General features: G+C 43.1%; 1 protein-coding gene across 1 annotated transcript; it reads left to right on the top strand.

Annotated features, from left to right (window-relative positions):
• The first annotated feature begins 1867 nt into the window (after positions 1-1867).
• Positions 1868-6853, top strand: ESX1 (ESX homeobox 1). The gene is made up of 4 exons (XM_043570007.1): positions 1868-1949; positions 2205-2454; positions 3479-3524; positions 6316-6853. Exons 1-4 carry the CDS (start codon positions 1868-1870, stop codon positions 6661-6663), a joined length of 726 nt encoding a protein of 241 aa, XP_043425942.1. The 3' UTR covers positions 6664-6853.
• The last annotated feature ends 10259 nt before the right edge of the window (positions 6854-17112 follow it).

The following is a 17112-nucleotide window of genomic DNA, read 5'->3' as shown; positions in this document are numbered from 1 at the left end:
AGGTTCATAAGTTCTAGCCTGCATTGGGCTCCATGCTGACAGCAGGTAGCCTGCTTGGGATTCTCTCTCTCTCTCTCTCTCTCTCTCTCTCTCTCTGTCTCTGTCTCTCACTCTCTCTCAAGATAAATAAACTTAAAAAAAAAGGAACCAGCTCAGCAGCCAATGCATGTAGTGCCCTGGTCCTGTTAGTGTCCCCTCAGTGTTGAAGACAAGTGAAGAGATGGGAAGGAGGAGGAGATCCCAGGCACTCCGATTTTTTTTTAAGACTCTGCCCAATGTTCTCCTCCCCCCTCCTTCACTGCTGCCTTGGAACCTCACCATTATTTACTCTTTTGAAATAATATGGCAGTAATATGGTGAAAAGTACACAGAATTTGTAGTCAAGCTTTCTGGTATGACCATGTTTGGGTGCATTGCCTGGCTGCCCTAGGGCTCAGTTTTCTTTGTAAAAAATGGAGATGGTAAAAATGGTGGTTGTAAAGGTAAAAGTGGGATAAATTGTGTACAGTGCCAAGCAGAGGGCCCATTATTAAAAGTTATTCTTAGATATTAAGGACATTAACAGATCCTGGAGCACCTGCAAACACTGTTTGGAGGAAGAACCACGAGCCTTCAGTTATGGCCTGATCCTTTTTTATTTGGCACATTAGTAGAGAAAACCAGCTCAGAAAGATAATTGTATTAAAGGAAAGGGGTGGAGAAGTAGTGAGGAAGGTGGGAACTCTTCCGAGGCCTGCAATACTGGTCCTGGAATAAGACACGCTCTCAGCGCCTTGCAGAGCGGGGTGCTGTAAGAAGCAAAGCAAATGCGTGTGCCAAGAACTGAAGGAAGGAGCCCGTGCAGCCTAAGCATTCTTGGATGCACTAAGCACTTGGCAGGTTTATACACTTGCACTCTGACGTGGGTTCATTACTAAATATCTGAAGTCCTTGGAGATTTTTCAAGAGGCAGGTTGGATTTCTTGCAATATGCATCTGAGCACCCGGACTGCTCTGCAAACCTAACTACCGCTCCCTCCAGAATGCACGGTGGGATCTGATCACAAAAACCCAGTGCAAGCAGCCTCCAAGCTAATCGTTTCGTCTTAATCACTAGCCAGATACGCAGGCTTTGAGTGTGAATGGAACGGAACCAGACAGTCCTATCCATCATTCACCAAGTTCTAGGAGGGGTATGCCGCTCTCAGAACCCAACGCAGGATAGACTAACAACTTCGCTTCAGTGTGCTTGGGCTGCTGAGGGCTCCGCGCTTTCCCCAACCACCCCTATCTCTCTGTCTTTTCCCCTGAGGAAGCAAGGCACACTGCGTCCTCTGCAGTCTGGGGAACATCGAAGGTTGAGAGGAGGAATATGTTACAAACATTTCGCCGCGAACTCCTGGACCGAGAGTGAAGTTTTGCCTCTCGCCACCAAAAACTGCGTTCTCAATACAGCACAGCCCCATCCTCCAATCAGATATTTCGTCCGAGTTGGGAGTAGACAGTTAAACTGCAAGTTGGAGTCACGGCTCCCCACACAAGCATGCCCACTACCAGCACCACTCTGACAAACACTCGCCCTATTTTACTAACACGCCCTGGCAGCGAGCGCGCCCCCGTCAGGTCCCACTGACAGCAACTAGAGGTAACGTGAACGCTAATAGAGGACCTCTAATTGACTCGAGCGTATACACTTTGAACCTGCTGGGGGCAACATACCCCCTATATAAGGCACGCCAGCCTCAGACTTGGCGCCTGAAGAGGTCCGGGAGCCAGAAGTACACCCCACCGGGCAGTTGGTCCTAGCTCCTGACGCCACCCAGGGTTCGCCGCGGACCCCAGGAAAAAGTCTATGTATGCGCTGGGCTTCATCGACAGTACTTTGGACATGGAGAGTAATTTCGGGTGCAGCCACTACGACGTGGGCTTCCGCAGCCTGGGGGGCGGTAGGGAGGAGGAAGAACAGAATGGTCAGTGCCTAGACGGGGACAGGTGCTTTGGCAAACTCCAGGGGAGGAACTTTCCCTGGGAGGGGTGGGTGCGCGGGACGCTGCGAGGCTGTCGCCACTATCTTTCATCGTGACCCCACGGCCCCTCCAGCTCACGTACAGTGGGCCCGTACCCTACGGTCTCTCTTTTGCTTTCGTCCTTTCCCAGAGACGAAGTCTACCTTGGCCTCGTTGCTTTTAAGTGGAAGAGAGGAGAATACAGCGTCCGAACCTAAGTGCGGAGCGGCTGCAGTAAACTACGTTGGCATGAGACAGCCGAACCCCTTCGACGACGAAAACCTGGAGGGCGGCTTTGGCGGCGGCTTGGCGCCCCCGCAGCAGCTGGAGGAGCCGCCCCCCCGGCTGCGGTGGGGCCACTGATAGCTGAGAGGAAGCAGCGCCGCTACCGCACCGCGTTCACCCAGTTGCAGCTGCAGGAACTGGAGGACATTTTCCATCGCGTTCAATACCCCGACGTGTTCACGCGGTAAGTGGTTTGTTACGCTAGCGCGCAGTTCTCCAGGGGCTCGGGCCCATCCCGGGGAGTGTTAGGCTCTTTCCCAGGACCCTCCCAAGCCAAAAGCCGCTTAGGGGGGTTGAGGACCCCAGGGTCCGTCCTTGATCTCAGGGGTTGGGTCAGTGCTTCCAGAGAGCTTGCTAGGGTGAAGCAAGAGAGGGTCGGATTGATCGTGCTTTTATTTAAAATTTGGATAATTTGTTCATGAGTCTTTTGCATTAATTTTTATATTGTAAATGTTGCATTAAAATATTTATCGTGATTGCTCAGTTTTTTTCAAGCACTTTAAGTTTTGCGCACCAGGCGAGCACCTCGCTTTCCTCACCCTAGTCTCGGTCCTGCCACGTGGAGCGCTGTGCTAAGGCTTCACAGTTTCGAGCGTTTAAAAGCCAGCGAGGTTTTCCCTTCAACTTGCCTTCCGGGGAACCCTTGTAGTGGGTCCCGATCCCGGTAGTGTATGAAGGGGCAGGCCTATTCGGGGCCGGCAGGAATGGGGGACCAGGATGAGTCGGTGTGCGGTTTAGGGGCCTTCTTTCTGGTCCTGCTGCATTCAGCCTTCTCCCGCCAAAGAGCACAGAAAGAATTTCCCTTGAGCTGATGGTTTGGAGTTCCTCCTTGAGAGTTCCCCTCTGCGTTTACAATAAACTGTGGAAATACTCTGGTTCAAAACTCCGCTTTAAAGGCTTTGGCGTTTTATGTATTTTCACGGAAGGAAAGATTCCTTTCCCAAGGAAAGATTTCCAGGATGATTCTCTGCTGTTCCACAAACAGAAAAATCGGTGGAGACATATTTAACTAACAGACACACTACCAGGGACTTTCATATATATTCCCTTTTTCTATCTTATTTAGTACAGGTAAGTTGTCCGTGGGAAAACTCCCTAAAGCAAGCCTCAAGCTGTGTTATGGAAAACTTCACTGGGAGGGGAGATAGAAATAATGTGTGTGATATATTTATTTTAAATACTGAACATTTGCAATTTTCCTCCCTCAGAGAAGAGATCGCAGGACGTCTGAATTTGACTGAAGCCAAAGTGCAGGTCAGTAAATCTTAAAAGAGCACATGGCAGGGCAGCCATTTAAAACATAGTTGAGATTTTGTCCTGGATATTCTGAAGTTGGTGTGTTAGTTGTCTTTCCATGTTTAATAAATAAGTTTTGAACATTGAGTGCCTTGGGGGTGGGAAATGGGATAAGCTTCTGGAAATTGCCCATTACCAGAGGAAATATGATTTCCTAAAGGAAAAAAAGTAGAGCACACTTCTCCCCCCACACACTTTTTTTTCCCAATAAAGTTCACCTCCTTTTACACTGGTATCTTTCAGGAAGAATGTTAGTCTTCCCTAAAGGAATATTTCTATGTATAATCATGTTGGGGCTTAATCCTACCTGGGAAGTATACAAATTAATGCACTGAAGAGCTAGATTATAAGAAGGTTCAACAGTACTAAATTATTTGAAATATTTAAAACCAGGCATAAGCTCTTGGCTAAATGAGCGAATTTATAAGTATTCAGACATTGGGGTGAAGGAGTAATTCACAGACAGAACACAGTGCATGAGTAGCATGTTTAGTTAAACTGAAACTGGAGTGGGAGGGTAGCTTAAAATTCCAAGTGCCTGGTCCTTCTGCCATTTTTAAGTGTTTTGTAAAGCAGCATAGAAAATGAAAGCCTTAAATTTTAATTGTTTTGGAAGACTTTGATATCAGCCCCAAAACATGGCTAAAATGTTGGGATTTTGTTAGTAATGGGGAAAGGTTTGCAAACTTTGGAAAATTGTCTTAAAGAATTTAACCAAAAAAGACAACAATTTTTAATAAAGTTCCACTGACCTAAGAAGGGGTGAAAGTTTAGGGGAGTATTGTATACATTCAAATATATGCATTGCAGATGCCTCACAAATTCAACTATATGAAACTACCAAATGTGTAAATGAATATTCTCTTGAGGAACTTTTAACATCTACTAATTTTTCTTTCCTTTTGGTGACATTATTTTGAAAAGGTGGGGTTTTCTGGAATTTGATTTTCAGGGTGCTCTCACTTCAGACCAGATTCTTACATGTGTAAATTTAAATACTTTTCAGGAAATGATTATTAATTTGTTGGTCACAGGATCAAATGGTAACTGTTTGAGGTCATAGAAAATCATAGTTACATCAAAGAAGTATGTGCCCCCTCAAGGTAATCTCAGAGGAAAAGAAAAACAAAGTTTGCTAAGTAGATTTTCCCCCTCCCTGGTTGCCTTCTTTTTGGATTTCTGAAGGGGAAATGAGCCAGAAAACCCAAAAAAGGAAAAAACACTATGTTCTCATATATTTTCAAGCTCTGCAGCATGAATTTCCCCCACGAAACTTAATAGATGTTTCCCCTCACCTTTTGCAAATATAGTATACCTCTTTATGAAACCAGTATTGGGAATATGGATCTAATATTGGCCCATACCAAAATTTGCCAGATTGTGGTTACATTTAGGGAGATTTGACCACTGATATATTTGAATCCCTCCAAAATGAACTCTACTATACTGGCCTTCTTCAGACTATATATTCATGCAGCAAAAGGACCCCAAATCCTAAGATGGGGAAGAGAAAAGGTGACAGCAGACAGAGAGAAAAGGCCCTTTGTCTCAATTAAATAATATTGCAGTTTGGGAACTTCCGAAAGGATTAAATACAATAAAAACCCTATTAACTAGTATACCAAGAGAACAGTAAAGTCTAAGTGACAGCTTTTTTTGTCTGTTGGTTTGTTAATATTTGGCAAATACTCAGGGAGGAGCCTCTTTTGTGGCCCCTACCCCCACATTGCTGTTGAACATTTTCCTAAAATGCATAATTGGACCTTCCTGCCTTAGGAATGAGTGATGGGATTGGAGTCTCCTACTTAAGGAATGGAGCTGGCAGGGCCAAACGTGCCTCACCCCTCTGAGAAACAGCAGCTTCTGTCCAGGATCCTAAAACTATAGCTAGGGCTGAATGACCTAACTTTCTCCTGAGCCCAGGAAGGTCTGGAGGGTAAGGCAGATGGGAGCGTGCAAAGTTGACAGTAGTGACAATGGGGTGCCCAATCTCTTATCTGGGGAAAAGGATTTTGAGTTTAGTGAATTTGGATTCAATTAGGTTAAACTTTCCTTAACACTAAAAGCTAAACTACCAAGGCAGCGTCTGGGGCTTCAGCAACTCTCCTATCCCAGCAGTCCCTGAGACCCCATGATCAGGCCTCTTTTGACATACCACATGTTTAATTCTTAGGAGGTTTAGGAGAATGATCCCTTAAATATCACTACAGGAAACTTTTCTGGCTAAAACTGCAATGTCCTCCTAGTGTATTAGTTACTTTAGACTGCAGATGGGTTTTTTGAAAAGGGGGTCATTCCTGTCCATATAATTTTAATCAGGTCCTCCTTTATACCATGCTCAGCTTCCCCCATAACCAGGGTGACACTACCCCTGGTGAGGAGGGGGTGAAGCAACCAGACAGCTGACGGTCGAATGTCCCTTTACCCCATTGCCAGGCATGTGCATTAATGTTGGAGAACCAGTGCAATTTATCAGTTAGCTCTGCATCCGAGACCTGGGGGGAAAACATGAAAGAATACTAAAAATTAGAAGAGAGACAAATCAATGTGCCCAAGTCTGGACTAACCATGGGGTTAGCTGAGAGAAGGTATGCAGTTTACTTTCCCAAGATACTTTAGCAATAAGGAAATGGCTTCTCCCACTGCAGTTTACAAGTTCAGTGGCAGCATTGCATGTTGTCGTGTTTTCTATTATGACATTAACTGTTCAGTGTACTAAACCAATCCCTTTTTTTCCCTCTGATTGAAGGTTTGGTTTCAAAACAGAAGGGCCAAGTGGAGAAGACACCAGAGGGCAATGATGCTCAGAAATGTGGCCCCTGTTGCCTTGGGCCCTCCTGTGGGAGTAATCTTTGATGGGCCCTATCATGCAATCCCTGTTCTGGACCTGGCATGGAGATATGTTCCTCTAGTGCCTCGGGGCCTTATGCCTCCTGGGCCACCCCTACACCCTGGGCCTCCTGGGCCATGTCTGCCCCCCGGGCCACCCATGATACCTATGCCACCCCCACCACCTGTGCCTCCCTTTGCACTGTCCCCCGTAGGGGTGGCATGGGCCCATGTCATCAATGGTTATTTCACAGGTCCCACTTTCTAAAGTATGGTCTTTGTGACAATTTTTCCAAAGTGTTTTTTTCTGCCAGATATAAATCATGCGTAGCGCAATATTGAGTAATTCTTCAAATACATGTTAAATGAATTGAATAACTGAACAAAGTTAGTGCCTGTTGTTCTTGTAGAGTACCTTTTCAATAAAGCATTTTCAATAAAGTTTCAAATAAGTAATATATTGGTTTTGAGTGCCAAATGAGATAAGTAGGGCATTCATGCAAATTATAAGGAAATAGCATTCAAACAGAATGTCAAATAGGTCTCCTTCATAACATAATAGCCCTGAGTTACCATCAATAGGCCATGCACATCACAATTTTCCAAGTGCCCATGCTGGTTTACACTGACCACATGTGCTCCTTCCATATCTGTCCCCTCCCCAACAATCCTCATCCCCACTCTGCCCTGTTTGGAGCACATCCCTGTGCAAGATGAGAAGGGGTGTGTCTCTAGTGAGAGAACAGTGTGTTTCCAGGCAGGGCCATGTTCCATTCATGTCAGGGAATTCAACAGCCATGGACTCTAAGGGAATCTTCCTAAGAGGCTACTCAGGGCTGTAAGGGACTGTGGCAGCCAAACTCCAAATTCTGTTTACTGCTCTCCATTTTGTGGAAGTCATAGGGAAATATGAATCATTCTGGTTCACAGACACAAGAAGGAGTTCGGCTAAGGTCAGAAAGGGGCTGTTCTCTGTTTTCTTATCCCCATCCCCAGCCTAAGAGAGCCTATTATAGTTTCCCCAGCTCAGAAGCAGTCACACCTTGAACTATATTTTGTCACCTTCAACATCCAATAAATGGACCCCTGAACAATGCTCTGGAATTAGCACTCACTGAAAAGAAGCACACCTTTGCTTTGTTCATGCTTACTTCATGCAAAACTTCCAGGGGAGAAAATAAAAACCAAAATGGAAGGGAGGAGGAGGCTAGGCCCACTATTCCTAAAACATCACTTTCTTTTCAGTAGAACTTTTGCTTTTCATCAATCCCTATCAGTATATGGTCATTTTACGACCAGTCATGAAATGATTCTAGTGACTTCAGATAAGGGTATCACAGTGACACCAGAATTTCATGGGAGGTGGAGTGGGGAGAGAGGAGGTCCCAAAGACAGGTTTTGCAGCAGTTCCACATTCCTAGCTTGAAGTGAGGCTTTATTTTCATGTGAAAACATGATTTTTGCGGTGTTGTCCTGTCCAGTGTTCATTCTTTCCCTCCCTTCACACGTACAGATGGCAAAGGTCAGCAAAGCAGTTGTATCTAATATAGGACTTCAGCAGTGAGGAGGAGGTGATTAGGAAGGAAGAACATCCAGGAATGCATCTGCATGCTTTACCAGGTAATTTTGAAACACAACCGTTCTTATCTCCCATCATTGACCACTTTCCTTCTTGTTAAAACATCAGGTCCCTGAATGTTGTAAGTCTTGGAAATACAGGGTCTATACAAATAAAAGTTCAAGGACCCCATCCAGCCCTGCCATCCTAAGATTCAAAGTCAAACACTACCCAGAACACAAATCCTGCAGTTAATTCTCATATGCAGTCTGACCCACACAAACATAGAATGTTTTTGGTTTTTTTTTTTGACTCAGGTTGCCTGAGAAGGTGAACATCCTTTCCCATAAGTAGGTGGGATATTCAAGAGTAATATATACTATTTTTAAAATTATATCTACTTCTTTCAAATGCCAGATGGTTTAAGGAAGGGAGGTGGGATGTGAACAGAGGAAATAGAAAAAACATTTCTACAGATAATAGGTTCCCCTGGCTTTAAAAGGGAGGTTCTAGGTTCTAGGTTCTAGGCTTTAAAAGGGAGAGGCCTTTTAAAATAATCCCACAAACATTACTCTTTGAAAGTGCATTTCAAATATCCCTAAAGCATAGATAAATTAATTTATTCTAATATAAGGAAATTATTTTGGTAAAAAATCTTTAGAAAATGGCCATTAGCAAATAGGTTTATCTGAGATAGATGGTCTTTATAGATTGCAATTTGGGCTGAACTGTAAAAATCACAATTTCAGGAGGAGTACAGGAGGTTCAGCATTTTACAGTAATAATTATGGATATTTTTTCTAAAGTTGTTTTGTATTGAAGACTACATGACAGGGAGCTTTCACAAGAGTAGCTTTCATGGTCAAATAGAACAAGATATGAAGTATTTGGGGGTAAAATAAAGTCTTTTTTTTTTAATTTGAGAGAGAGCATGCACATGAATGGAGGGGAGGGGCAGAGGGAGAGAGAGAATCCCAAACAGGCTCCATGCTTGAGGCAGAGCTGTATCTCACAACCCCAGGATCATAACGTGAGCTGAAATCAAGAGTTGATTGCTCAACCAACTGAGCCACCCAAGCTCCCTGGCAATAAAGCCTTTTTGACTAAAACTAAATTTATGTAACCTGGATCTTGTTTCAAACAAATATAGTCAGAACCTTGGAGATCTAACTGGGAGGTGCCTGAGAATCAAAATCCCAGCCATCACTGGTAAGACAAGTAGGGGAAAAAGGCAAGGAAGGAAAGGACTAGAAATAATTCTTTAGCTGAGCATACAAGGATTCTCCCTTGAAATGGGTGTGAGAAGTGACTTTTTAAACAAAGAGAAGAACTACTATAAAAACATAAAAAAATAGGGGAGCCTGGGTGGCTCAGTCCGTTAAGCATCCGACTTTGGCTCAGGTCATGATCTCGCCATTTGTGAGTACGAGCCCTGCATCGGGCTCTGTGCTGACGAGCCTGGAGCCTGCTTCAGATTTCACCTCTCCTCCTCTCTGTGCCCCTCCCATGTTCATGCTCTGTCTCTCAATAATAAATAAACATTGTTAAAAAAATTTTTTTTTAAAAATAAAGGAATAGAGTTTGATCAAAGTTGTTTTCAAAATAATAATCATTTGCCTGAATTCAGATCATGGGGTTTTATACCTAAAATTGGACATGCTCTGAGAACATATGGATATACGTGTTTTTCCACCCAGTTCGGTGCTGGTGTGACTCTAGGAATTGGTGAAAATATGAAAATAAAATAATGGTGTACAATAATAGAGTTATTCCCTGAATCTTTTGTTTGGTAAATTCAACTTTGTCTAATTGGAATCCCATAGCTCATAAACTGGGGTTCTCAGACCTTGAATGGACACCTGCTAGAGGCAGATGATATCATAAAACAACCCTTATCACACACTCTTCTTTCTGAGAATGTTGATCAAAATTATTCTTATTGGTAACTTTTCCGATGTTCCCTCCCACTTAGTCAAGGTGATAGGATGTCCCAAAGAGAATGAGCCCTTGCCTCAGACACCTCCTTAGCTGTCTTAGCAGGCACTTTTTCATTTTCCTTCAAAGTATTTTCACACAAGATCACGTCAATTTGGCAAATGACACAGACATTCTTAATTCTTGCAGTAAAAGGATGGGACAGGGGACCAGTCCCATCACTTCATGCCACTTTTCCAAGCAAAGTGCCTTTCTTCTGAGGGACACTCAGCTTAAAGGAAAAGACCCTGGTATTCTGCTGGAACTGGAGGAGGCTTTCACAGTAATCCAGCACGTCCCCTTTATCCTACAGATGAGGGAACACAGGCCCTTCATAAGAGGTGGAATGGCCTGCCTGAGGTAGTGTGCACAGCTCATCCTGGAGAAGGCCAGGCTCTGTATGGCCATGCCCTCCCCTAGGCCTAGGATTTCCCAGCTAAGGGCTGCTCCTCAGTGCTGTTCACCTCCGTCTCCCCAGAACTCTTTCCTTCAAGGGGCTACAAACTCAAGGCCCCTTCCCAAGTCTTGGCACTGGGCCATTTTACCTCTAGGAAAAGTAAGCAACTTCCCCTGAAGGCATGCAATATCCTGGTGTCCACTCTTGAACGCTGAACAGCAGGGGCTTGAGAGAGTGATGCAGTTTGTACCCTCCTCACAAAAGACCGAGTGTGCTTCCACTACAATAACCCTCATTTCCCCCAATCCCCTTGCAAAGCTGTGCCTGCCAACTGGCAGCATAACACATAAGAAACAGCCAGCTCTGGGCTTGTGTTGAATTAACTTTTTTTGTAAAGTAGGCTAATAGTTTAGAAACTGTCATTATGCAATTAGTATTCATTTTGAAATGTGGTTATTTATGCTTTGGCTTGATCAATGTCACACTCTCTCCTTCTCAGATGTCACCACAATGCTATGAGGCAGGGACACAAGGTGGAATGGTGTAAATTTAGTTTTCGAATGCACCCCAATGGTCTGTATGCCTCCCCATGCAAAGTGTAGATCTTAAGGAGACTGTCTGGATTCCCAACATTTAAATGCAAATATTTTTAGACTCTAGGAATACAAAAAGACTCCTTCTGAAAGCACACTCTGTTGTGTTTCACAAACAAGGGGACACAAGTGAGGGAAGAGGCGGCATACAGGCATGGGCAGCATAATTGATACACCTAGATCCTTCTGAAGCACAGCTCCCAGGCAAAAGTAGGGCCTCTGAGAACTACAGAGTTGGAGCACAGTTTTTCTATTTTTGGCCCAAGATTCTTGGTTTAGGGAAAAACAAAAACAAGAGGTGGGGTAGGGACCAAAGAATAGTCTCTGACCAGTTCTCCATGAACAAGGGAGACAAAAAGATGAAGCAAAAAATGTTGTAAAGTCAGGAGTGGAAAAGCAGGCTGTGGGTACCCAGGGGAGAAAGAGACTCATGTCCATGGCTGGGCCCCAAGATGTCGCTGTGGGGTAGGAAGCTAGGTAGTGAGTGGCAACTGGGTAGTGTCCCTGGGAGGTAGCCAGTGGGGCACAAGGTGGTGGCCCTGGCCAGCTGGGCTTTACAAAAAAGAAGAAAGGAAAACAGAACTCAGGTTAATATGCAAATAAATCCCCTTCCATAGTCCCCATCTCAAGGTAAAACAATGGGACTGCTCTCTCTCTTTTCTTTTCATCTCTACTTCCCCTTAAATGATCACCTTAAGGGGTATCACCAGGATTGAAATATTCATGAGGCATGAGGGAATGTCAGGACAGAGACGGGGTTCTACTATGTGATTTCCTCTGACCCAGGTCCCCAGCCCCAACACCTCAAAAAACACTAAGGATTCTATTTCTTCATTTTAACCAGAAGGAATTTTCAAGGATGTCCAGGGAATTTCATGGGCTCACATACCATTTCAAAACCTCAACTCCAGCAGGGAGTCAGAAAGATACTGCAGTGTGTTAAACTGATTCCTCTAGTTATTTAACACAGAGGTTTAGACTTCAGACATCCCATGGCCAGGTCTGTTCTTCCACAGATGAACATATTCTATAGCTTCATGACTCTGCTTAACACTCTGTTTTAGAGAGTGGTTAATCCATTCACTCCAAACAGAAAGTAAGGAGACTGGGTACAAGATCCTAGTAAACATGTGGGATGAAGATGAGGAAGTCATCTTTACAAGTTATGAGGTCACTGCCCAAGAGTGACAAGCAAAGCCAAGGCCAGAAATCAAGGTCCCCTTACCTCACCCTACTCCTCCTTATCATCCCCTCCCCTGGGAACCATGAGAAAGCTTCAATCCACAGGCAAAATTCAAATGATATTTTTAATAACTATTAATAACTTCCCCACAACACTTCAGGGACTGCTGCATAAGTGTAGCTCGTCCTCCCACATAACTGATAAGTTTCATAATGTTATACACCCATATCTCAATTAAATAAAACGATGCCTGCAGGGAGTTTCAGTTTATCAGGATTGTATATTTATTGCAGGAAAAAGCAGGTTGCCGGGAAAGTCTTTTTTTCCTCTTTCCCTTCTTTTAAATTTTTAAAAAATGTTTATTTTTCAGAGAGACAGAGCGCAAGCAGGGGAAGGGCAGAGAGAGAGGGAGACACAGAATCCGAAGTAGGATCCAGGCTCTAAGCTGTCAGCACAGAACCTGAGGCGTGGGTCAAACCCAGGAACTGTGAGATCATGACCTGAGCCGAAGTCAGACATTTAACCAACTGAGTCACCCAGCAGCCCCTCCTCTTTCCCTTTTTTAAAGTCTTTTTTTTTTATTTTAGGGTTTTTTTTCCTGTTTTCATTGTGTTGTACTTTGTATAACCATTTAAAGAAAGTCCCAGGGATCGGCACACAGTATAATTGCCTACTCACATCCAAGTAAGGAATTTTGATCTCCGGAATGATAACTCTGAGACACTACAACCTTACACAGCAGAAACACAGAAACTGTCATGCTCATCTCTCTTTTTTTTAAGTTTATTTATTTACTTTGAGGGTGGGGGGGGAGCACAAGAGGGGGAGGGGCAGAGAGAGAGAGGGAGAGAGAGAATCCCAAGCAGGCTTTGTGCTGTCAGTCCAACATAGGGCTCGATCCCTGGAGCCATGAGATCATAACCTGAAGCAAAATCAAGAGTCAGATGTTTAACCGACTGAATCAACCAACTGCCCCATGCCATGCTCATTTCTGACCTACACCTCTGCTTGTGCCACGCCTGTGTGCCCCTTCCTCATCTAGCTGGGTCATTCAGTGCTTGACCACTTCTCTGTTGCCTTTTACTCCTCCTTTCTTCATTCCCCTCTTTCTCAATCCTGCCTACCTAGCTATTACATCCTCTCCCTGAATCTCTATAGGCCTGAGGCATGGATCACTCGTTTGACCAGAACCTTCATAACTTATGGCATTCCGCTGAAACTTAACCATTGGTGGATGCAATTCTTGATTCCTTTACCTGAACACTAGTGCCTGAAGCTTCCAGCTGGGTCTCCTCTATTTTCTGGATGCCTCATTGCACCCACTCTAGTGCTTTACATTTAAGCAATAATAAACGGTGATAATGGTAACAGCTAAAATTTTCTGAGGGTTTACAATGTGCCAAATACTGTGTTGAGCAATATGCATGAATGACAACTATTGCATTCTGCAGATGAGGAAACTAAGACACAAAGAGTTTAAATAACCTACCCCAAACCAAGAGACAGACTCTTAACTCTAGAGAACAAACTGTTGGTTACCAGAGGGCAAGTGGGTGGGGGAATGGGTGAAAAAGGTGATGGGGATTAAGGAGTGCACTTATGATGATCACTGGGTGATGTATGGAAGGGTTGAATCACTATGTTGTACAACTGAAACTGACATTACACTGTATGTTTACTAACTGGAATTAAAAAAAACAACTTAAAAAATTTTTTAAATAAATAACCTGCCCAAAATGACACAGCTGAAAAGTGACTATGATAGACTTCAAACCAAAAGTCTTTTGTCATTTTGATGTATACATAATCATTGAATCGAACATTGAATTCATTGAATTCCTGTTCAAATTTGAGAGGAAAACAGACTAACTAATGGTTTCACATTTTGTTCAACAGAAATACACAAAAAACATGAATCTCCTATTAAATTTCAATTCTTCAGTAAGTTCCATTAAGAAGAATAACCCCATGGGTCACCTGGGTGGCTCAAGTGGTTAAGTGTCTGACTTCGGCTCAGGTCATGATCTCACAGTTTATGGGGTTTGTGGATTCGAGCCCCACCTCCGGCTCTGAGCTGACAGCCTGCTTTGGATTCTGTGTTTCCTTCTCTCTCTGCCCCTCCCCCTCTTGCACTCTCTCTCTTTCTCTCTCTCTGTCTCTCAAAATAAACATTAAAATTTTTTTAAAAATAAGAAGAAGAATCTCATTTCTTGAGCATTCTGATGCTTTAAGGATTTACTTCAATATATCATCATGCAATATTTCTGGACAAATATTAACCAGACAAATTTATTAGGTATCAACCTGTTTTTTTTTTTAATTTGCTCTCCAACTCATCATTTAAATGGGTTCCCTTTTCTCTGTTTTAAGCTCTCCTTTTTAAAAGAGAAAGGGGGGCGCCTGGGTGGCTCAGTTGGTTAAGTGTCCAACTTTGGCTCAGGTCATGATTTCACAGTTTGTGAGTTCAAGCCCTGCATCGGGCTCACAGTGGCCTTTCGGAGCCTCCTTTGGGTTCTCTCTCTCTCTTTCTCTCTCAAAATAAATAAACTTCAAAAAAAAAGAGAAAGGGAATTTCCCTTTCTCTGGGTGAATGATAAGCAGTCTGTGAACACACAATATCATTGGAATCTGGAAGTGTCATACTTTAAATAAGCAAGGCAAGATCAGAGCATGAATGTGGCTAACTCCTCCTTTCAATCCAATGTTTTCAAATTGTGCTTATTTTAGTGTGTTTTAAAAAGTTTATTAGTGTAGTTTATGTGACAATAGTTATAAAAGTAGTCCATGCATCACATATACTACATAGTCAAATTGTTTTCAACGGGGGTTCCAAGACCAATCAATAAGAAAAGGCAGTCTTTTCAACAAATGGTGCTGGTTAAACTGTATATCCACATGCAAAAGAATGAAAGGTACCGTCACCTTACACAATATGCAAAAATATGTCAGAATGGACAAAAAACCTAAATAACCTCTTCCATTAGGGGCCTGGTATGCAGCAGAGCACTCACAGAAATGCTTTATCCAGGTCATTCACTGGCTCTTCTCTCTCTCTCTTTCTCTCTTGCACACATGTGCACATGAGATCTTTAGATTGAAAATATCCTGAAATGGTCACATCAGTCCATTTCATTGGGTGCTTCTTTTGGACATTAGAATGTCCCCACCAGAATGCAAACTGGTGCAGCCACTCTGCAAAACAGTATGGAGGTTCCTCAAAAAGTTAAAAACAGAACTACCTTAGGATCCAGCAATTGCACTACTAGGTATTTATCCAAAAGATAAAAAAATACTATTGGAAGGGGCACATGCACCCCAATGTTTACAGTTGGCAATGTTACTATAAACAATAGCCAAATTATGAATTGTATAAATGCCCATTGATGAATGAACAAGGAAATGTGTATCTATACAATGGAATATTACCCAGCCATCAAGAAGAGTGAAATCTTGCCATTTGTAACAACATGGATGGAACTAGAACCTATTGTGCTAAGCGACATAAGTCAGAGAAAGACAAATACCATATGATTTCACTCATATGTTTAATTTAACAAACAAAACAGATGAGCATAGGGGAAGGGAATGAAAAATAAAATAAGATAAAAACAGAGAAGGAAGTAAACCATAAGGGACTCTTAATGATAAAGAATGAATTGAGGGGTGTTGGAGGGGAGGGGAGTGGGAAGATGCGCTAAATAGCTTATTGTGCATTAAGGAAGGCACTTGTGATGAGCATTGGGTGCTGTACGTAAGTGATGAATCACTAAATTCTACTCCTGGGACCAATACCACAGTATATGTTAACTAACTTGAATTTAAATAAAATCTTGGAAGAAAAAAAAGAACATCTCCACCAGCTGTTGAGTCGCTCCCAGTAAGGTCAATTGTCCACTTATGGCAGAATTTTTCCAATGTGGAATTAAAATTGGCTGAGGGGTTAGGAAAATACTTGATTAATCTAGTGGCCTAATAGTTTCATGAAACTCCTTCCTATAAAAAGCAAGAGCAATTCATCATAAGAGAAGAAAGCCTGGTGATCCAGGTGTTACACCAACAAAGCCGGTGCCCCAGGAAGGTGTCAGGACCCAACTCTGTATTGACTAAGAAATATTCAGGAAGAAATTAATTTTTTTTATTTTTATTTTTTTATGAAATTTATTGACAAATTGGTTTCCATACAACACCCAGTGCTCATCCCAAAAGGTGCCCTCCTCAATACCCATCACCCACCCTCTCCTCCCTCCCACCCCCCATCAACCCTCAGTTTGTTCTCAGTTTTTAACAGTCTCTTATGCTTTGGCTCTCTCCCATTCTAACCTCTTTTTTTTTTTTTCCCTTCCCCTCCCCCATGGGTTCCTGTTAAGTTTCTCAGGATCCACATAAGAGTGAAACCATATGGTATCTGTCTTTCTCTGTATGGCTTATTTCACTTAGCATCACACTCTCCAGTTCCAACCACGTTGCTACAAAAGGACATATTTCATTTTTTCTCATTGCAACGTAATATTCCATTGTGTATATAAACCACAATTTCTTTATCCATTCATCAGTTGATGGACATTTAGGCTCTTTCCATAATTTGGCTATTGTTGAGAGTGCTGCTATGAACATTGGGGTACAAGTGGCCCTATGCATCAGTACTCCTGTATCCCTTGGATAAATTCCTAGCAGTGCTATTTCTGGGTCATAGGGTAGGTCTATTTTTAATTTTCTGAGGAACCTCCACACTGCTTTCCAGAGCGGCTGCACCAGTTTGCATTCCCACCAACAGTGCAAGAGGGTTCCCGTTTCTCCACATCCTCTCCAGCATCTATAGTCTCCTGATTTGTTCATTTTGGCCACTCTGACTGGCATGAGGTGATACCTGAGTGTGGTTTTGATTTGTATTTCCCTGATAAGGAGCGATGCTGAACATCTTTTCATGTGCCTGTTGGCCATCCGGATGTCTTCTTTAGAGAAGTGTCTATTCATGTTTTCTGCCCATTTCTTCACTGGGTTATTTGTTTTTC

Source organism: Prionailurus bengalensis, chromosome X (assembly GCF_016509475.1).
Source record: "Prionailurus bengalensis isolate Pbe53 chromosome X, Fcat_Pben_1.1_paternal_pri, whole genome shotgun sequence".
NCBI classification, from domain to species: domain Eukaryota; kingdom Metazoa; phylum Chordata; class Mammalia; order Carnivora; family Felidae; genus Prionailurus; species Prionailurus bengalensis.
This window is presented reverse-complemented; position numbering and strand designations above follow the sequence as displayed.